Source organism: Sorex fumeus, unplaced genomic scaffold (genome assembly GCF_029834395.1).
Source record: "Sorex fumeus unplaced genomic scaffold, SorFum_2.1 ptg000043l, whole genome shotgun sequence".
NCBI classification, from domain to species: Eukaryota; Metazoa; Chordata; class Mammalia; order Eulipotyphla; family Soricidae; genus Sorex; species Sorex fumeus.
In genome coordinates, this window is record NW_026606100.1 from 48,548,022 (window position 1) to 48,569,848 (window position 21,827).

At 51.2% G+C, this 21,827-nt stretch overlaps 1 protein-coding gene across 2 annotated transcripts in view; it reads left to right on the forward strand.

The window, feature by feature from the left end:
* Nucleotides 1–21,827, forward strand: part of SEC23IP (SEC23 interacting protein) — a 47,635-nt gene that overhangs the window by 8,905 nt on the left and 16,903 nt on the right. For both annotated transcript variants that reach the window (XM_056120401.1, XM_056120402.1), the window contains exons 3-11: nt 1,858–2,080; nt 3,920–4,113; nt 9,229–9,318; nt 12,487–12,607; nt 14,618–14,707; nt 15,665–15,806; nt 18,918–19,126; nt 19,711–19,829; nt 20,235–20,387. In XM_056120401.1, coding sequence (XP_055976376.1) covers nt 1,858–2,080; nt 3,920–4,113; nt 9,229–9,318; nt 12,487–12,607; nt 14,618–14,707; nt 15,665–15,806; nt 18,918–19,126; nt 19,711–19,829; nt 20,235–20,387 — 1,341 coding nt within the window. The remainder of the gene's footprint in view (nt 1–1,857; nt 2,081–3,919; nt 4,114–9,228; nt 9,319–12,486; nt 12,608–14,617; nt 14,708–15,664; nt 15,807–18,917; nt 19,127–19,710; nt 19,830–20,234; nt 20,388–21,827) is intronic.

A 21,827-nucleotide genomic window follows, 5' to 3' on the forward strand; every position in this document is an offset into this window, starting at 1 on the left:
TTGTTTGTGTTTGGGGAGGCCACATCGGCCAGTGCTAAGAGCTTACTCCTGGCTCTGTGCAATGAGATCACTCCTGGTGGGGTGCAGGGAATCATCTGTGATTCTGAGCATAGAGCCTGCGTCCGCTACATGCAAGACAAGTGCCCTCCCTCTTCGACCTTGGCAGTAGTAATTGATTTTAGGTAATTAACTATATGCCACTATTTCCAGATTTTTAATGTGGGATGCCAGCATTAAGTGTCATCTAAGGACATGTGAGAGTTGAAGTAATTATCAGCAGACTGCCGACTTCTTATTTTTTAATTATCCTATTCAGTCAGAACACGCAATTACAGAGCCTAAAATTGATTACACCAATAGTTCCTTTTATTTACATTTATGGAGTTTGGATCTAGACAGTCCTCTCTCAGGAGAGTACTGAGATAACATTTATTTGCATGAGGTAATTTTATAAAACTCCCTTATACTTTCCCCCCAACCAATTATTCACTGATTTTCAAAGGGAACCCAGTGGACTTAAAAAAAGGAAATAATTAGAAGAATGAATCCAACTCAGTGGAACAGTTAGTAGTAATATAATCACAGTATTTATCCCCGCTAAGCTCTTGGGGATTGGGAATGAGCTCTGTCTTGTCATTAATTTAAATCATACCAATATAAGATCTCGGTAATACTGAAGTTTAACATGTTGCAAAGTGATCCGATTCATCAGATGAAAAGGCTATTTTTTGTTTGTTTATGGGCCATACCTGACGATGCTCTTGGCTCCACACTCAGGAGTCACTCCTGGAGGGGTTCAGGGACCATCTGGGATGCTGGGGATCGAATCTGGGGTGGCCTTGTGCAAGACTATTACCTGCTAAGACCTTACCTGCTAGACTGTTGCTCTGGCCCCTGAAGAGTTTAGTACAGGAGTTTTGCTAAAAAGGTTTTTGAAGATTTCTTACAAGTTAAAAAAATGGTAACTCTGGGCCCGGAGAGACAGCTAGGGACAGCAGGGGACGAGGCACTTGCCTTGCGTGCAGCTGAGCCTGGTTTGATTCTCGGCACTCCTGAGATATGTACGGTCCCCTGAGCATAGAGCCAGGGGCTTTCCTGGTACGTCGTGGGGTCACTTCTGTCGTTGCTCTGGGATCATGCAGGGCCGGGCAATCCAGACGGCTGTGCACACAGTATGCGCGTGAGCCCTCCAACTGATTCTCAGCCCCCAAAAGCCTTTTCATTTGAAGTTCCTTTTTTTAAAAAACAAAAACAAGAAACAAAACCCTTGAGATCCTGTGGCTTACAATGCTGATAATAATGGTTTCTTATGCTCCTAAGTCCAACACCGCCCCCATCCCAGTGTACACATCTCCCTCCTCCAAGGAGGGTGCTATATTCACCAAAACTGTGCTTTGGGACCTAGTGATTAAACTAAATGGTGGTTCCGAAAGATCTATAGGGTAATTATCAATAATGTCAGTTTGCGTCTGTTTGTTTGGGGGCCACACCTGGTGGTGGTGTGCAAGGCTCACTCAGGGCTCACTCCTGGCGGGGCTCGGGAGACCATCAGGGATGCCCGGGACCGAACCTGGGTCAGCCGCGAGCAAGGCAAACACCCGACCCGCTGGACTACCGCTCCAGTCCCTCAGTTTGAGTCTGGAACTTGGCGGGGCCAGGGTGATGGATGGTACAACGGGTAGGATGTTAGCCTTGTAAGTGGCTGACCAAGGTTCCATCCCTGGCACAACGTGTGGTCCTCAGCCTCTCCAGGACTGATCCTTGGATGCAGAGCCAGGACTGAGCTCCTAAGTGCCCCCCCCCCAAAAAAAAGGTGCTTTGGAGAAACGTGCCGACCCTGATTTTGTGTGCCTGCAGGTTCCCGGGGTCGTGCAGCCGGGCCTGCCCCCTCCGACGGCGCAGCAGGCCCTCGCCCGGCTGACGGGCCCCTCGGTGCAGCCGCCGCCCCCGTTCCTTCCCCAGAACCAGTACGAACCTGTCCGGCCCCACTGGTTCTACTGCAAGGAGGTGGAGCACAGGCAGCTGTGGCTGGCTTTCAGCGCGCTGGATTCTCTGAACCTCGAGGAGACCTATAATTCAGGTAAGTGCCCAGCGTCATCCGTCATTTGTGTCTACTCTTTGGGACTGAAGAAGTGAAGAGCGTGTCTCCACCACCTGGGTTTTTATTTTTTTATTTTTTTTTAATCTTTGGGTCACACCTGGCAATGCACAGGGGTTTCCCCTGGCTCTGCACTCAGGAATTACCCCTGGCGGTGCTCAGGGGACCATATGGGTTGCTGGGAATCGAACCCGGGTTGGCCGCGTGCAAGGTAAATGCCCTACCCGCTGTGCTATTGCTCCAGACCCCCCCCCTTTTATTTTTATAATGTCAAATCTCTTAAACTGTGAAACTCACAGGGCTGTAACCTGAGACGGTGTTACTGAGAGGAGTCCCAAGTGATCAGGGTATTTGTTTATTGTAGTTTTCTTCTTTGCGAACAGAGTTGTTAAGCCAGAAATAGTCGGTATAGTCAATCTCAGTGTCATTGTTCCTGTCTGCCTCACTCCTTATAATGGGCACATTGATGAAGCATTTTCTGTGGAATCCTTTTCCTGAAGATGCTCTGAGAAATTGAAACTAGAGGGCGCTGAGCTTACTAAGATGTCAGGTGAAAAAGACTTAATTCTGTATGATCTCACAGCGTGGAGAGAAATGCATGAACCAAGTCATAAAAAATTTAGACTCAAAGAGCAAGTAGTTGTTACTTAGAAGGGAGCAGGGACAGAGGGTGAGTATAGTGGGTAGAAAGGTCAGTTGACTGATGACGAGATTTAGACTTTGAGTTTTGAACTTACTGTACTGTAGACACATGTTGCTCTTAAACATTCTTGATGGCAAACACCCTTAACTTTATAACCTCCCGGCATTACTTTCATCAGCATTCTAGCCTAATTCAAAATTAGGCTAATTTTGAAAATGCTGTAATAGGGGGCTGGAGCAATAGCATAGTGTGTTTGCTTTGCATGCGGCCGACCTGGGTTCGATCCCCAGCATCCCATATGGTCCCCTGAGCGCTGCCAGGATAACTCCTGAGTGCCGAGCCAGGTGTGAACCCTGAGCATTACCCGATGTGACCCAAAAACAATGAAGAAAAAAAAGGAAAGAAAATGCTAATATATATATATATATATATACACTTCATTTTCTTTGCTTTGGGCCACCCCCGGCGATAGATGCTCAGGGGTGACTCTTGGCTCTGCACTCAGGAATCACTCCTGGTGGTGCTGGGGGACCTTACGGGGTACCAGGGATCGATCTCAGGTCAGCCGTGTGCCCGGCAAATGCCCTTCCCCGCTGTGCTATTTCTCCGGCCCCTGTGGCTACTTCTTTTTTTTTTTTTTTTAATTTGGAGGGTTTTTGAGGGAGGAGAGACAGAGGGAGAGAGAGAGAGCGCGAGAGAGCGCGAGAGAGAGCGAGAGAGAGAAAGAGGAAAGAACCCGGGCTTCTCCAAGGGCGGAGAGAGCCCCTAGGCACATCCCAGTATTAGACACAAAAGCCTGAAAGTCCACATCTCAAGAGGGGAGATGTGGGCGACACATGTGCTCAGCCATGTGGGCGCAGGCAGCACACGTACTCGGGCAGCATATGCGCCTGTGGCCACTTCTTGAGGTGGACAGTGCGTAGGGATGTGCTAAGGCTGAGAAGTCCCCGAGCAGAGACATTTCTTGGTGAGCTTGTTTCTCCTGATTGTTTCTTGTAATGGGGTTTTAAAATGGCCTTTTTGTATATCCCCACCTTTTTCTTGGTGGTGGTGGTGGTGGTAACCGCCTCTCTCGGTGCTCAGGGTTTACTCGTGGCTTTGTGCTCAGGAGCCCCTCCTGGAAGGCTCGGGAGACCCTGTGGGATGGCGGGACTGACCATGTGGACTTTGTGCTCCAGTCCAGCCGGACCCCGAGAGCGTGGTCCTGGCCACCGACGGAGGCCGCTACGACGTCCACCTCTATGACCGGATGCGGAAGGCCGTGTACTGGGAGGAGGAGCCCACCGAGGTGCGGCGCTGCACCTGGTTTTACAAAGGTGACACGGACAGCAGGTTCATCCCCTACACGGAGGACTTCAGCGAGAAGCTAGAGGTGCGTGGCTGGTCCTGCCCCGTCCCCTCCACAGGAAGGCGCACTCAGTGCCGCCGTCCTCAGGCTCCTTGGGCACAGCACAGGCTGCTGATGTCCTTGTGCTGAAGCCTGGGATGGTCACAGCACCAGGCAGGACTCCAGGAAGGAGTGACCTCGGGTGTTCGCAGTCACTCTGGACAGTCAGAGGACTTCCGAAGTTCCTTAGACCTGGGAGTAATATTGTCTTACATGGTCCAGCTAATTTCTTTTTTGTTGTTGTTGTCTTTTGGGTCACACCCGGCAATGCACAGGGTTACTCCTGGCTCTGTACTCAGAAATTACTCCTGGTTGTGCTTGGGGACCCAGTGGGATGCTGGGACTCGAACTGGGTCAGCCGTGTGCAAGGCAAATGCCTTACCCGCTGTGCCCAGCCCCAAAGTTCTGTTCCTTTCTTAAGTGTGGATTCTCCTGAACCCTGGCGTGTCCGTGCGCGCACAGCACCTGTGGGCCATGTGCGAGACCCTAGGCCCTGCGCCTCTGTGTTCATGATCACTCATGTTCATGGAGGCTAGCATCCCCTGTGCGCACCTAAACATGACGACAAGTTGCCTTCATGCATTCTGCGAGTCACACGTTAAGTGTCTCCCGACAGCTTCCCCGAGCTCAGAGGGCCAAAAGTACCTGTCTACAGGGGGAGGTGTGGCTGGGGGGGAAAGAGCCCAGGATTAAGTACTTGAAATAAACGAACTCAGAAGTTTGCTTACATGGGAAACAGAATGCTTTTTAGTCACTATTTTTTGGATGTTGTTACTAAACTTGCAGTTTAATAACACTAATATAAAAATCGCAAGGGCCCTCTGAAATGTTGGTCCTCCTTAGCGTCATGATTTGAGTAGGTGCCGGCAGAGATTTCTGTTTGGACGGGCCTTGGTGCTCAGGGCCAGACAGTGCTCGGGGGGCCCTACCTGGGAGTGCTCGTCCTGGCAGTGCTCCCACTGGCCCACCCTTGCTGACGTGGTGGCGCTGCTCTATCTCCCATGAGCTGGAGGTCACCAGGGCCTCATTGTGGTGCAGGGGCGCAGTGCAGCGCGGATGGTGCCAGGGATAAAGTTCAGGGCATCCTGTGTGCCAGGGCCGCACTGTGGCCACCTGAGCCCTCTCATCCTCATCCTCATCCTCATCCTCCCCTGGAGGTTTATTGTCTGTGGAGGAGCCACCAGTCGGGTTACATTGCTCGTTGACTAATTTCCCCAATTTTTCTTTCATGAGGAACATAATATGATGGATAGAAGAAGAACAAATCACAATCCCGTTAACGTGTCAAACTATGCTCTGCAGTAGAGCACTTTTATTTATTTATTTATTTTGGGGGAGGGGGGAGGTCATGAGGGACACATCTGGGGGTGCTCAGGGCTTACGCCTAGTTTGTTGCTCAGGGATCACTCCTGACAGGGCTCAAGGATCGTATGGGGTGCTGGGCTCGAACCAGGTGTGCGAGGCAAATGCTCTATTGTTGTTCCAGCCTCTGCAGTAAACCATTTTTTTGTACATTAATCTTTAGATTTTTCCTTTATCCCCCACAGCTGCTACAATTGTACATTTGCTTAAAAAAAATTATACCATTTCCCTTCCCATTTTTGTTGTTTTGGTGACAAGAGGTCACACGTGATTATGGTGTTCGCACACTGCAGGTGCGATGCATGCAGGGTGCACCCTTTGTTGTGCTGTGCCCAGAGATACCACACGTGGGGGTGGTTTGATGATTGAGTTTGTGGCTTCCTGCTTCCAATGCTTCCAAGGCAGACACTGCCACAAGCTCTCCTTGGTCCCATATTTTCTGTAGCTCCTTTTTAAAATTTATAAATGCAGTTTTTTTTTTCCCTTTTGTGGTGGTTGGGGGTTTGGGCCACGCCCAGTGGTGCTCACTTTGTGGTTTTGGGCCACATTCTGGCTCTGCACTCAGGAATCGCTCCTGGCGGGGCTTGGGAGGCCATATGGGGTGCAGGGCATTGAACCCAGGTCAGCCATGTGCAAGGCAAATGCGCTTCCTGCTGTACTGTCGCTGCGGCCCCTATAAATGTACTTTTTGGGCATTGCTAATTGTGTCCTCTCTGGGAGTATTGATTTTTATAGTGATGACTAAACTGTTCTAGAGACAAATTGATACCGAAAGTTTGCCCATGGTAAGACGAATACTGTGGGTTTTCCTTCTTTCCTTCCTTCCTCCTTTCCTCCCATCCTTCCTCCTCCCTCTCCTCCTCCTATTTTTCTGGCCATATCCAGCAGTGCTCATACTTGCTTCCAAACTGGTGCTCAGGGGATCATGTGTTGGTACATGCTATGCAGGAGACTTCCATATTTTTTCTTCTTCCTTTGGCGGTTGTGCCACGCCCCACCATGCTCAGGGATGGTCCCAGCGGATTCTGGGGCTCATACGTGACGCTGGTTATCAAATTGGGCAGTGCAAGACTTAAACCCTTCTTTTATCTCTTGGGCCCGAAGTTTTCTCATTTCAACCCATACTAAATACTTTTTATGCTGAAGTGTGGTACGCACCTTGGTAGTGTGCCATCATGAGCCATTGAAGAAGGAAAGGTCCCTGGTCTGAAGGCTGCTCAGGGTAAAGGGGCTCGCTGGGCACGGGGCCAGCCCTGGCTAGTGTCCTGGCCCCATATTCCTGGCTCCAGAGTACCCCAGGAGCGATTCCCAGCACAGAGCTGGGAGTAGCCCCGGAGCACCTCCAAGTATGGGCCCCTCACCCCCTCAATATTAAAAAATAAAAAGGTACATTTGTTTTTCTTTTTGGGTCACACTCGGCGATGCACAGGGGTTACTCTTGGCTCTGCACTCAGGAATTATCCCTGGCGGTGCTCAGGGGACCCTATGGGATGCTGGGAATCGAACCTGGGTTGGCTGCGTGCAAGGCAAATGCCCTACCCACTGTGCTATTGCTCCAGCCCCAAAAGGTATTTTTCATAGCCACACAAAAGTACCCTGTGGGGGCTGGAGAGATAGCTCAGTGGACTGAGTGGGTGCTTTGCATGCTGGGCTCAACCCCGTACCATGTTACCCTCCCACCCCCCACTGCTGGGAAGTGACCCCCAGGCACCCCTCCGCCTCCCCTCGCCCCCCAAGTCCTATAGGCTAACTAAGAAAAAAGTCAGAGGTTTATGATATCTATGGAGGAAAAACATAAAACAGAGTTGAAGGGCATAAAAGAGAACCTCAAGGAATGGGCTCTATGTTCTGCTCGTAGATTGATTATTTCAATATGATAAAAGATGTCAGTTCCTGCCAACTTATTTTAGAAGGTTCAGCTACTCTGTCACGGCAGTTATTTTTAGGGAACATTTGGAAACTGCGCCGAAGTTTTTTGTGAAAGGTCGGAGTGTCAAGATGACCATGGACCATTTTCGTTTGGTTTGGTTTTGTTTGGGGGCAGCTCCTGGCTGTGTGTGCTGAGGCTTACTCCTGGCAGGTTCTGGGGTGCCGGGGATGGAACCGGGGTTGGCGATGCCCTACCCTGCGGTGCTCAGGGAGCCGTGCGGGTGGCGCCGGGCACTGGATCCAGGTGGCATATGCTTTCCTCCCTTTGAGCATCCTTCAGCCCAATCTCTTGTTGTCTTGTGTTTCTTCTCTTTTCCTTGTCTTTTTGTTTAGTGTTTTGGGCCACATCCAGCTGTGCTCAGGGCTGATCCTGGCTCTGCACTCAGGGATCCCTCCTAGTGGGACGTGGAGGGATCATATGGGATGCCAGGGGTTGGCCCTGTGCAAGGCCGGTGCCCTCCCTGCTGTACCGTCTCTCTGGTTCCCTGTGTTCCTTTTCCTGTGATGTCAGGGATGGAGTGAGTTCTCGTGTGTGCAAGACTCGCACGTTGCCATTGAGGCCCACCCCCGGCCCCCAGGATCATTTTCCTGTATTCAGACTTGCTCCCCTTGACAAGATTTACTATAGAGCTGTGGATTGGAAGGACACGGGGAAGTGGAAACAATTCTCAAGATGACAAAACCTTTCTTCTTTCGTAAGACATTTTTATAATGATTGTTTGTTAAGAGCTGCAGATAATTGTTTTAAAAGAAAAGGAGCCAAGTGAGGAAGAAGAGGGTTGGCTGCGCAGAGGGCCGTCACTGAGGGCTGCCCAGGAGGCAGACAGACGGACTCCTCCCTGGAGTGGGCCCCTGGCAATCTCGTTACTAATCGAAGGACTTTAGACAGTGGCCATGCCAGATGGTCTCTCCCCTGTCTTGGCATCTTGTTCCGGGTCACAGAGAGGTTTGCCTCCTGCGCAGGGCTGAGTACCTCGAGGATAACAGGAAAATGGGAGGACAAGGGCCACAAGGCTTTGGAGTCACGAACCGGGGTGGCGCTGGGCCGCAGTTCTTGTTTTTCTTTTTTTTTTTTTTAGGGGGCTATGCTCAGCAGTGCTCAGGGGTTATTCCTGGTTCTGTACTCAGGAATCACTCCTGGCAGGACTCCGGGGACTTTAGGGGATGTCAGGGATCAAACTGCATGCAAGGCAAATGCCCTCCCCGCTGGGCTGTCGCCGGGCCCGAGTAAGCTGCAGTTCTGCCTTTGCTCCTGTGAAATAACTGCTGGGACTGAACTTGGTCTCCAGAGACAGGCTGAGTCCTCTCCTCGGGTCTGCAGGCAGAAGTAGGCGGGGAAGGTGCTGTTGCAGGTATGGCCAGGCTGGTCAGACTGGGTGAGGGTGTCCAGTGTGAGTGGGATCCCCAGGGACATTGTTGGGACAGCGGATGCCCCGTGGAAGTGGAGGCAGGGGCCACTGTAGGTCGCCGTGGCAAACCCCCGGAGACAGGGCCTCTGTCCCGTGCTCAGAGGAGCAAGGCCTTGCTGATGCCTCGGGCCCAGGCTGCCAGCCTCCCGCACCAGAAAGGGCCGGGGAGATGGTGCAGTGGGTACCGCTCAAGCCTGTCAAGAAGGCAGCATCTGTCCTGACCATCCCGAGAGACCAATCGGCTTCCTAAACCTTGGTTCCCTCCATCTGATGGGTGCCGTGTGGTGGAGGAGTGACTGAGGACATGGGGACTGTATACAGAGTGACTCCGAGCAGAGAAGGGAACGCGCTTCCCAGTACGACTTTCTCCACGCTTACCGGCTTCCTCCCGCTCTCGCAGGCCGAGTACAAAAAGGCGGTGAGCACCAACCAGTGGCATCGCAGGCTGGAGTTCCCCAGCGGAGAGACCATCGTGATGCACAACCCGAAGGTAAGGGTGCCCGGACGGGGTGGCCGTGCTCGGGATGGCTGGGTCAGCATCGCCGAGGGCGGCTGGGCCAGGAGTGAGATTAGTACTGTTATTTTTGGTAGTTGATGCAGTTAACAAGTGCCTCATTGTAAAATTTGCTATCAATTCATATGGCTCACAGGAACAAAAATGGAATTAAGATTTTAATGACTGGGGGCTGGAGCGATAGCACAGCGGTAGGGCGTTTGCCTTGCACGCGGCCAACACGGCCGACCCGAGTTCGATTCCTCCGCCCCTCTCGGAGAGCCCGGCAAGCTACCGAGAGTATCTCGCCTGCATGGCAGAGCCTGGCAAGCTCCCCGTGATGTATTCGATATGCCAAACAGAGTAACAACAAAGTCTCCAATGGAGACGTTACTGGGCCCGCTCGAGCAAATCGATGATCAACGGGAGAGCCTTTAATTAATTTAATTAATGTGACAGTGTATATATATGTATATTTATTTATACTTGTTTGTTTTAGTATTATGAAATTTATGTTCACTAGAACATGTTAGCTGAAGTTTTATATGTCATTGTGTCTGAACCACACGCCTTATGGCCCCTGTCAGCCTCAACAGGTGAAACTCCAGAAAAGGGGGTGCCGTGGCCTGGACATGGGGACCACTAGCAGGTCGGGGGGGCCCTGGAAGGAATAAAGGTCACAAGGGGCCACAGTCGGAACAAAGGCTGAGAAGTACTGATGTTCAGCATAGAAATCACTTTGACTTTGACTAGGGGCTAGTAGACTTTTTTTAAAGAACAAAAGAAGTGGGGCTGTCGCCTTGCACCAGCATCCCATATGGGCCCCTGAATGCCACCAGGAGTAATTCCGGAGTGCAGAGCCAGGAGTACCCCTGAGCATTGCCAGAAACTGAAAACCAACATCTGACGACAACAACAAAAGCAGTAAATACTTAGGGTTCTGTTTTGTTTTTCCCTGGTTTGGGGTCCTCACCTGGCGGTGCTCAGGGATCCCTCCTGGTCTGGGGCTCGAGGGACCAGTTGGTATCATCAGTGTTGAACCTGGCTTGTGTACCACTGAACTACCGTGCCAGCCTGATTAAAGCGTTTTGAATGCAGCTTCAGAGGGTGTAAAACAACGGGCTAGGGTGGGGGCAGGAAGGGGCACGCCAGGGGGTCCTCAGGGAGCATGAGGTGCTGGGTCCAAACACGAGGCTCCTGCATGAGAACTGCGGGTCTGCGCTTTGAGCTCTCTCCCAGGCCTTGGGCTTGGCTATTTTTGGTGAACCTTTATGAGCACAGGTGGCGGCCAGATTTGCCTGGTGGGCTGTGGTTTGCCCACCCTGCTCTTGACGGTAGTTTGTTTTGGCCTTAAAAGTAAAAAAATGAAAAATGTTTCTTTTTACATTTGTATTTTTTCCATAAACTTTTCTTATCTATTTTTTAAGGATATTGATCAGTAGTTAGTGGCTAAGTGGCTACATTCTTGCATTTTTATATATATATATATATATATTTTTTTTTTTGGTGGGGGGTGGAGCCCACCTGCAGTGCTGGGGTTGGGGGTTCTTCTGGCTTTGCATTTGGTGCTCAGGAGGAGGTTCTGGCACGACTCAGAGATCACGCAACTCTTTTAGCCTCTCACCTGAAGGAAACCTTGCCGTCTGTCTTTTGAGCGGCTTCTTCCAACCCTCATTTATTATTCTTGGTTTTGCTTTGGGGCCACACCTGGTGGTGCTCAGGGGACCAGACGCAGTTGCTGGGAATTGAACCTCTGTTGGCCTTACTTGTCCTCTGGACTCTCTCTCTTGCCCTCCTTTATCAGTCTTATCTCAGCTCCAGGCTCCTCCCCCTGAGAGGAGAAATAACTTCCCGTGTCATTGTAGGCGATGTAATGATGTCACATAACTTAGACTGAGCCTGTGGCTTGCACAGTTCCCTCCCAGGCAGCCTGTGGCCACAGAGCTGTGCATTCTAGTATGTTCTAGTAAGTGCTTTCTTAGTATCTATTATCTTGTTATCTATTCCAGGACCATGTAAAAGAGTATAACAAAATACTGGACTTGGACCACCTCTATAGTCCTCAGTAAAATAAGAATCAGATTTGCGGGGCATCAGATGGAAAGAGCCTTCCCCTCTTAGGCCGCAGCTTCTCTGAAGGAGGCTGCTCGGCCTCTCAGTGCTCTTGCTTCTGTGCCGCACCTGGCTGTGTGTGCTCAGGGCTGGCTCCTGGCTCTGTGCTCAGGGATCACTCCCAGTGGGCTTGGGAGGCCGTATGTGATATTGGGGATCGATTGTGGGTTAGCCGAGTGTAAGGCAAGTGCCCGGTCTGCTGCACTGCCTCTCTGGCCGTGGCCCCCAGTTTCCTACTTCCTGTTGGGGTGGGAGGGGGTGCTGGTGGGTCACAGCTATGCTCAGGGCTCACTCCTGGCTCGGTGCTCAGGGAACCATATGTGGTGCTGGGGACTGGACCCGTGTCAGCCGTGTCCGACGAACCCGTTGTACTGTCTCCTTGCCCCTATCTTTATTTTTGTTTTGGGGCCATGCCGGGCAGTGCTCAGGGGTTACACCTGACTCTTTACTAAGGGATCACTCCTGGTGGGCTCAGTGGACCCTATGGGATGCCGGGGATCGAACCTGGGTTGGCCTTGTGCAAGGCAAATACCTGACGTGCTATACCATCTCTCTGGCCCCAAAACTACTCAATTTCGTTCTTCCTTTTCTTCTTTTTTGTTTTTGGGCTGGCAGTACTCAGGGATTATTCCTGGCTCTGCGCTAAGGGACCATGTCTGGTGCTGCCCTGGAGGCAATACAGGGTGCCAGAGATTGAACCTGGGTCAGCTGCTTGCAAGGCAAGAGCCCTACTCGCTCAACTCTCTTTCTGGTCCCCTCTTTTTTCTCTTCCAGTCTCAGCGATGGGTCCGGGGCTTCACGAACCAAACAGGGCAGACGCTCTCCCACTGTACCACGTCCTGCCCCAGGCTTATTGTTTCTGATTAGTCGGGTTGTTTTTGGGCATTAGCACAGGGACACTGTCATGATGTGTTTCATGTTTATTGAACGTTAGCAGGACTCTGGAGAAAGGGTCGGGGGAACAGCCCTTCAGCCTTCTTCCTGGCGATGTGCTGGAGTGAGTCATTTGCCTGTCGTGGAGGCCCCGTCAGCATCGCTCCCTGTTTCCCGCAGGTCATCGTCCAGTTCCAGCCGTCGTCAGTGCCAGACGAGTGGGGGACCACGCAGGACGGGCAGACGCGGCCCCGCGTGGTGAAGCGCGGCATCGACGACGACCTGGATGAGATTCCCGATGGTGGGTACGGGTTGTTGGGGCATCACACGTCCTGTGGCAGCGTTGTTGCTCGGACAAACAGTGGCCAGCATCACTGCGAGGAAATCAGCCAGATGGGCACAAATCTTCCTTCCATTTAAATTAAAAAAAAATTTGACGGACGTTTAGGTGCCACGGTTCCGACCATGGTCAGTGTTGATGGCTTTGATGTGCCGAGCTGCTGCACTGTCACGGGAGTGCCTGGACCGTCCCCTGCCCTTCTGTGTCCTCCCACTCTGCCTCCGTTCCTCCCCGTCCCTGGCCATGAAGCTTCCTTTTTAACTTTTTTTTTAATTATTTTATTTTATTTTTTTTTTGGCTTTTAGGGTCACATCCAGCAATGCACAGGGTTTACTCCTGGCTCTGCACTCAGCAGTTACTCCTGGCGGTGCTCAGGGGACCATATGGGATGCTGGGAATCGAACCTGGGTTGGCCGCGTGCAAGGCAACCGCCCTACCCGCTGTGCTATCTCTCCAGCCCCTCCTTTTTTAACTTTTATCTGTTTTTCAGTTTAGAATTCTGGGGAAAATACAACTTGTAATAGAGATTCTAAAATATGGGTTGTCCTCCTTCCTTCCTTTTTTCCTTGGTTTTGGGTCACGCTTGAGTCTGAGACAGTGTGCCTTTGAGATACACCCCTTGCCCCCTCTCCCGCCGCTGATATAGGTGTTTTCGTGGAGCTGGAGTGATAGTACAGCGGGGAGAGCCCTTGCCTTGCACGTGGCAGACCCCGGTCCAATCCCCGACGTCCCGTATGGTCCCTCATGCATCACTGCCAGGAGTGATCCCTGAGTGCAGAGCCAGGAGTAAGCTCTCAGCTCCATGGGGATGAATCCTCCCCCCTCCCACCCGCCTTCAAGAATATTGCTGATTGAAAGCTTCTTGCAATTTTTTTGGAACTTGTTTTGTCATGCCTCATCTAGCTTGTTATTAATTAGTGCAAGAGGCAGGAAGCTTTTTCTGTAAAACCCAGTTGGTGGGCCCGGAGAGACGACAGGCGGGAGCATATGCTTTGCTCGCCGGCAGCTGGGTTCAGCCTCGGCACTGCATGGCCAGGTCCCCGGCACTGCCGTTGTGACATTGAAGCGTCCAACCGGGAAGACCATCAAGCATCGCCAGGTGTGGCCCCAAAATGGAAAAAACAAACAAAAAAAATGACAAAATAAACCAAAAGGATAAAACAACAGAAAAACTTTGTAGTAAAAATTTTAGACTTTTCGTTCGGTTCATATGGACTTTGGCGCCTCATCTCAGCATGCGTTTATGGACTTGTCTGTATAAGTGGGCATGACTGTGTGCTCGGAAATGTTGTTTTATAAAAACAGGCCATGAACATGGTTTGCCAACCCCTGTGTCTATGCTTTGATTTCTCCTATTAATGCCTTTTGAAGTCCGAATTTTACTTGACAGTTACTTTGCTGGTAACTTTATTGTTTCATGAGATTGCAGAGTAGGCCAGAGAGAGAGAGAGAGTATGAGGGGCCGGACACTTGCCTTGTGTGCAGTGTGGGCCCAACCCCTCCCCCCCCCCGCCACCACCATCTCCCCCCAAACTAGACGTCTCAAAGCAATTAAAAAACAAGTAAAATAGATTTTCTTGGACATGTTCCTGAAGCGAGGGTGAACCCAACGGAAGTGGGACGTCGCAGGGAAGGATTTGGAGGAAAGAGTTTTCTTCCTCCTGTGGGCAGGTCTCGTGGCCCAGTGGGTCCTGCACAGTCGCAGGTCCAGGGGCCTCTGGAGGTGGACACTGTCTATTGAGTACACAGCTCATTCCATGTTTGGTCCAGTTCACTGTTGGCCCCCAGGCTGGACCATGAACTTTGTTCTCTCTTGGCTGGAGGGTTATGACGCTTATGGGACAGGAAAAGTTACGGAGTTGGGGGTTCGGGCTGAGGGGAGCTGGACTCTTGCTCTTCAGTGAAGGCGCGAGGTGGGCCCGGCGTGTGTGTCCGTGTACTCGGGGTGAACGTGCTTGTGCTTCTTTGCAGGGGAGCGGCCTCAGGTGGACCACCTGGTCTTCATGGTACACGGCATCGGGCCCGTGTGTGATCTGCGCTTCAGGAGCATCGTTGAATGCGGTAAGTTCCCGAGGATGGGATGGTTCCAGAGCTATCGGGAACGCTGTCCGTCACATGTGGCTTTCTAAGATCGTCTCCGGCCATTGACTGCCGACTGAAGGGGATAAGGAGAGTCCATCAAATCGCTACACTGGGAAATAATGTGTACTTGGTTTTCCTTATGGCGTACAGAACCCAGAGGGTCTTGGCCTGGGAAGAATGGGGAGTGCTGGTGGGAAGTAGTGTGTCACTTTCCCGACAACTTCCGGGTGAGCTGTTGCAGCCGCTCGGAACAGCTGTGGCTTAAGCTGATGGATAGTGAATTCACGGAGAGGAATCGTTTCATGGATGTACGTGCCTTCCTGGTTTCCTTTCCTTTTTGAACTCTCAGTCTGACAGTGGCAGGAGAATCATTCATGTTATTGAATAGTTGACGTGGGTCAGGTGTGTGGGTGGATTATTTCGGATTCTTTGGGGAGTAGACTGCCACCATCACCCCTTGTTAGGGCGGGCTCTGTGAGTCCACTCCCGGGTGTCCTGGGCTGTAGATCTGAGCACGCCCCTCTGCCAGCCTGTCCTGTTTGTTTAATCACACTGTCCTCTAGGATGGTAACTGATGAGAGTGAGCGGTCATGGCAGTTGGGAGCAGGGGAAGGGGCTTGTGGGATTTTGGAACTAAATTCGTCATCAGTGTTTCTTCTCAAAAAGTTGCTGATGAAAAATGCTGACATAGGGGCTAGAATGATAGTACAGCACGTAGGACATGTGCCATGCACGCAACTGTCCCAGGTTCAATCCCCGGCACCCCATAGGGTCCCTGAGCTCTGTCAGGAGTCATCCCTGATCAGCGCCGGGTGTGGACTCCCCGCCCCACTCCCGGAATTCTTCATATTTGAGGTATTGCTGACTGCTTATTAAATGATGACAGTTTTATCAACTTAATTTATCTTGCCGTATTTTTTGTTTTTCTTTTTTAAGTGGATGATTTTAGGGTGGTTTCTCTCAAATTGCTGCAGACGCATTTCAAGAGCTCGGTGGATGCGCAGCGAGTGAGCCGGGTGGAGGTGCTGCCGGTCCACTGGCACAGCGCCCTGGGCGGCGACGCCACGGGCGTGGACAGGTGCGTGGGGCTCGGCACTGGCTCATTAGACCTGGCCCAGGTGGGTTAGACGGTTTTGGTGGAGTAGGAAACAGACTGATGGGTCTGTAGCAGCTGCCCTTACTTGAATGCTACACTTGGCTCTGACACGTGCCCATTTCCTTTGTGCGTGCATGTCTGCCTTGTCTGTGTGTCTGTCTGTCTGCCTTGTCTGTCTGTCTGCCTGCCCACTCTGAATCGTTCAGCAAATCTAAGACATGCAAATTGGCTAACAAATGCTGTTTTAGGGGCTAGAGCCATTGTACAGCGGGGAGTGCGTTTTTCTTATATGGGGCCAACCCGGGTTCTGTCCCCAACACCCCGATACGGTCCGCTGAGCACTAAAGGAGTGACTTTTGAATGCAGAGCCAGGAGGAACCCATGAGCACAACTGACTGTGACCCCAAAACAAAACAAAAGAATCTGCCGAGCTAGTGTGCAGCAGTGTGGATGGTCCATGGGGCAGCGACAGCAGCACTGTCCACCCCCGTCACAACCGAAAGGTCGCGAGTCCTTGCCCCGTGTCCTCTAGGGGCATTGCCTCTGGTGGAGAGCCAGGGACTGAGATCATTGTCTCTCAGCTAGGCTGTTGAGAGCTTGGTGGGTCCCTCTGAAGGCCACCAGATACCAGCAGCACCTGCCAGCAACTCCAAATGTGCCCCCCTTTGGCTGTGAACGCTTCCGGTTACCTCAGATTCATTAAGACTCACCTGGCTCTGGGTCTGCCGATGTCTCTGGGTCTCAGAAACTGGTCCTGATACTTCAGAGCACTGACTTCAAAAGATAATCCTACCAATGGCGGCCAATGCCGTTCTCGCTGTGCTGGGCCACACCCAGCAGACCTCAGGGCTTACTTATTCCTGGCTGTGTCCTCAGGGATCACTCCAAGAGGGGCTCAGGGGACCCTATGCGAAGCCAGGGATTGAACCTGGGTAAGCGGCAGAACTGGAGAGAGAGTACAGCAGGTAGGATGCTTGCTTTGTATGTGGTGATGCGGGTTCGATACCCAGCATCCCATGTGGTCCCCTGAGCCTGCCAGGAGTAATTCTTGAATGTAGAGCCAGGAGTTACCTCTGAGTTTAGCCGGGCGTGACCGCAAACTAAAACCAAATCAAAATAGAAACACCAACGGTGTGCAAGGCAAACACCTTCCCTGCTCTCTGGCCTCTGTGCCCCATCGTGGCCCTTCTCAAATCAGAAGAGTTTCATTCTCTAGAGCTCCTTAGTGCTTTTCTTTTTGGTGTTAGCTCTGCTGTCCTTCTCGCCCACAATTTGCTGTTGCTGTTTTGGGGGTGCTCAGGGGCTGGCTTTTCTGGCCTGGTGCTCTGGGCTCCTGAGGAAGCTGTGTGTGGTGCCTGGCATCAAACAAACCTGGGCCTTCTGTGTGCAGAGCAAGTTCTCAGCCCGTCACACCATCTCTCTCGACTCACTACTCACAGTTTCTGGTCACTTATCTTGATGTCCAAAACAGAAAGAGAATCTGGATGTTTTTAAATGGTGCCAAGGCCACACGTGTGGAAACTGACTGACCCACACTCCATCCATCAGAAGTGGATTTTTTTTTTTTGCCTCCAAAGCAGTGTTTAGGGCTTGGGGCCATTCTTGTGATCCTGGGTCAGCTGGAGTGGGGGGTACCGGGGTTCAGTGTGAACTCGAGAATGCTGAACTGCCCAGACCCTGTGTGCAGGGGAATACCAGGCCCTGCTGGTTGGCTTGGGGTTTCTGGGGCTGAACCTGGCATCATGCAGGGCACAGGCTCGGACCATCTCCCCAACCCCTGGAATTCTGCTGTAGAATTAAAACAGGGTTAGGGCGATGGCTTACGAGACCAGCGCACACACTTTGTACATGGGGGGGGGGGGCGGGGGGGGGCAGGATTTGTCCCCTGGCATCACATGGTTTCTGGAGCATCACCAAGAGCAACCGTTGAGTCCTGAAGCCAGGAGTGGTCTAGCACGGCTGGACTTGTCCCCTCCAACTCCCTGCCTTCCTCATGATTTTAGACTTCCATATGCGCCTTATTTTATGTGATAACTTGTAGCGCCGTAGCACTGTCCTCCCATTGTTCATCGATTTGTTTGACTGGACACCAGTAACGTCTCCATTATGAGACTTGTTGTTACTGTTTTTGGGATATCAAATACATCATGGGGAGCTTGCCAGGCTTTGCCTTGTGGACGGCATACTCTTGGTAGCTTGCCGCGGGCTCTCTGAGAGGGCTGGAGGAATCGAACCCAGGTCGGCCGCGTGCAAGGCAAATGCCCTACCTGCTATGCTATCGATACCAAAATTGGTACCTTTATGTTTGGTTTTGGGGCCACCCGCAGGTGCTGCTCAGGGCTTATCCCTGGCCCTGCACTGAGTTAATCACTCCTGGTAGGCTCGGGGGATGTGGGAATCGAACCTGGGTTGGCCATGTGCAAGGCAAGCGCCCTGCCCACTGTACTATTGTTTTGGTCCCTCCTAAATTCATAGTGCATTCATTGGCAGAAATAGACACTTTCATTTTTCGGTTTTGGGCTTAGACCCTCGCTCCCAGCTCTGCTTGGGAGTCTGCCGGAGGTGCTGGGAGTCAAACCCTCTCTTGGTTCCAGTAACACTTAATTTGTGGAGTTGACTCTGTGGGTTTTTTTTTTTTTTTAAAGATTCTCACAGTGACTAAACATTTTTTTTTTTTAAATAAGAATTCATTCAGGCCTCTTATCAAAAAAAGATTCCACAGAGGGGCAGAAGCCATAGCACAGTGGGTAGACCTTGTGTATGGCTGACCCGGGTTCAGTCCCTAGCATCTTGTATGGTTCCCAGAGCCCCATCAGGAGTGATCCCTTGAGAGCAGAGCCTTGAGTAAGCCCTGGGCACTGCTGAGTGTGACCCCAAAACAGAGCAAAAAGATCCCACAGATTTGGGGCCAAGGGTGTGACTCATGGAGGGTCCTTTGCATGTTCAGGGACCCAGGCGCTGTCCCTGTACCGGACGGTCCCCTACCATTGTGGGTGGCTCTGGATTTAACCCCCAGCACTGGGTGGGTGGTGGGGAATCTCCACTGATTTCAGGGGACCGATGAGTGAATATTATTTTTCTCTTGTCAAACAGGAACATCAAGAAAATCACCTTACCAAGTGTTGGCCGCTTTCGTCACTTCACCAACGAAACCTTGCTCGATATTTTATTTTACAACAGTCCCACCTACTGCCAGGCCATCGTGGAGAAAGTGGGGCTGGAGATGAATCGTCTGCACGCGCTCTTCCTGAGTCGGAACCCCGACTTCAGAGGCGGGGTGTCTGTCGCGGGGCACAGTTTAGGTAGGGCCGCCTGGCTGCATTGAAGTCATTCATTCATTTGGGCGGTGGGGGTCACGCCCAGGGATGCTCAGGGCCCCCTCCTGGCTCTGTGCATAGGGATCACTCGTGCCTACGCTCAGGGGACCCTAGGGGGTGCTGGGGTTGAACCGGGATTGGCCACATGCAAGGCAAGTGCCCTTCCCACCATGCTATCACTCTAGCCCTTTCTTTTTTGCTTCTTTTTTGTTTGTTTGTTTGTTTTAGTTTTTGGGCTCTACCTGGTTGTGCTCTGGGGAATCACTCCTGGCAGTGCTCAGGAGACCTTCATGTGGTGCTGGTGTTGGAACCCGGGTCAGCCTCATCTTAGGCAGCAACCTTACCCACTGTGCCACCTCTCGGCCCCAGAGGGCTGGGCCTGTGGTTCAAGGCTAGAGCCCCTGTCTAGTGTTCGTGAGGCCCCGCTTCTGATTCTAGCCCCACATGGTCCCAGAGCACTGACCCACGCACCTTTGCGTTGGCCCGACTACTAAAGGGGACGGTGGGGGTGTGTGTTCTAAAAGTACCTTGTACGTTACTGTTTTTTTAAAGAGATCTTTCCCCCTCAGGTTCTTTAATACTGTTTGATATCCTGTCCAATCAAAAAGATTTGAATTTTTCCAAGTCTCCCGGGCCATTAACGATTGCTAATGGCATTGTGAAGCAGCCGAATTTTCAGGAAAAGCAGGTATGACTCTACTAACATTCAGAGTTAGAGTTTGAGGAATTTTCCAGAATCAGACTGTTTCCTGAAAAGCTCTTCTGTATCAAAATACCCTGAGATATATAAGGGTAGTGGGAAAATTTGGTAGTGGGTGTTTCATATCCTTCCCCATGGGTTAGAAATTTAAATGTGAGGAGATTAAGCATTACATTTAATATAATCTTACTAAAAACTGATTGTAGAAAATGGAACATGATTTATTAAATTGATGTGTCCTCAGAATTATTCACATTTTGGGCAACAAACCACCAAAAGTTATGATTTGGGTATAGAGTTGAATTGTTTTAAGATGTTGGCTAGCTCAGGAGAAATTCGATGAGATTTTTCTGGACTCATCTTGTCCTGTTCCTCCACCTTCATGTTTTGAAGGCATCTGAAGAGCCAAAGCCGAATTTGGATGAGTCTTGTGACCTTGAGGTTGAAAATGAAGACGCCGTCACCTTGCAGGAGGCCCTGGACACACTCAGCCTCTCTGAGTACACCAGCACGTTCGAGAAGGAAAAGATTGACATGGAATCCCTGGTACTGGGAAGACTGATTTATGTCTGTCTGAGATTGCTTTTCCCGTGTCTCACAGTGAAAATTAAGATGATTCAAATCAGTGTTGCCCAGAGTGGGTGATCTCCCCGACCCCCCAAAACTCAGGATGAGGGGCTGGAGCGATAGCACAGTGGGGAGGGCGTTTGCCTTGCACGCGGCCGACCCGGGTTCCATTCCCAGCATCCCATATGGTCCCCCAAGCACCGCCAGGGGTGATTCCTCAGTGCAAAGCCAGGAGTAACCCCGGTGCATCGCCGGCTGTGACCCAAAAAGGAAAAAAAAAAACTCAGGATGCTGGAATGATGGGGTAGGTGGGGGGGGGGGGCAGGGTAGAAATCTTGGTTGCTTTTGGGGTTCTTGAATGATGATGGTTTTTTCTTCAAAAAGGAGGTGACCAGGGTCTGAGCATTAAGTACAGTGAATGGGGCGCTTGCTTTGTATGTGGCTGACCTGGGTTTAATTCCTGGCATCCCATATAGGTCCCCTAAGCCTGTCAGGAGTGATCCCTGAGCGCAGAGCCAGGAGTAAGCTCTGAGCACAGCCATATGTGACCCAGACATCCCGTGTGTGTGTGTGTGTGTATATACACACATATGATGGTTTTTTCTTCAAAAAAAATATATATATACACACACACATAAACACGTATGTATGTATATAAATATGTACACAAAAATATATATGTACGTAAGGCATAATATATGTATACATATTTATATAGAACTCTACTAAAACTCTGCCCTTTGCCCTTGCAGTTTTACTGTATTTCCTGTAGAGAAACATTCACTCAGGAATACTTTTTTTTTTTCTTTTTGGGTCACACCCAGCAATGCACAGGGGTTACTCCTGACTCTGCACTCAGGAATTACCCCTGGCGGTGCTCAGGGGACCATATGGGATGCTGGAGATAGAATCCAGGTCTGCCGCGTGCAAGGCAAACTCCCTATCCTCTGTGCTGTTGCTCCAGCCCCCCCTCAGGAATACCTTTACGGATAGTCATTGTAGTGCCTGACTGGCAAAACCTCAGGATCAACTTCTTCATCGGCTGCTCTGGCAGCTGTGAAGTTGCCGATGGCGCCGTCTCTCCATGCCCATGGCTGTCAGTCAGTCCCGGGTACCGCAGGCATCTCTACAGCCCTTCTGATCAGGGCAGTCCCGTTTGCGTTGTGAACAGCGCACAGAGAGTGGGCTGCTCCCCCGGTAGGGCATCTCCAGGAGGAGTGAGAACACACCCGTGGTTGCTGCAGAGGTCGCTGGATTCATTGACTGTCACTGCGGAGTCTTTAGATTCGGAGAGATTTTTTTTTTTTCAGTTGAATCACAGTGAGATACATGGTCATAAAGTTGTTTGTGATTGGGTTTCAGTCATAAAATGTTCCACACCCGTCCCTTCGTTGGTGTGTATTTTCCACCACCAGTGTC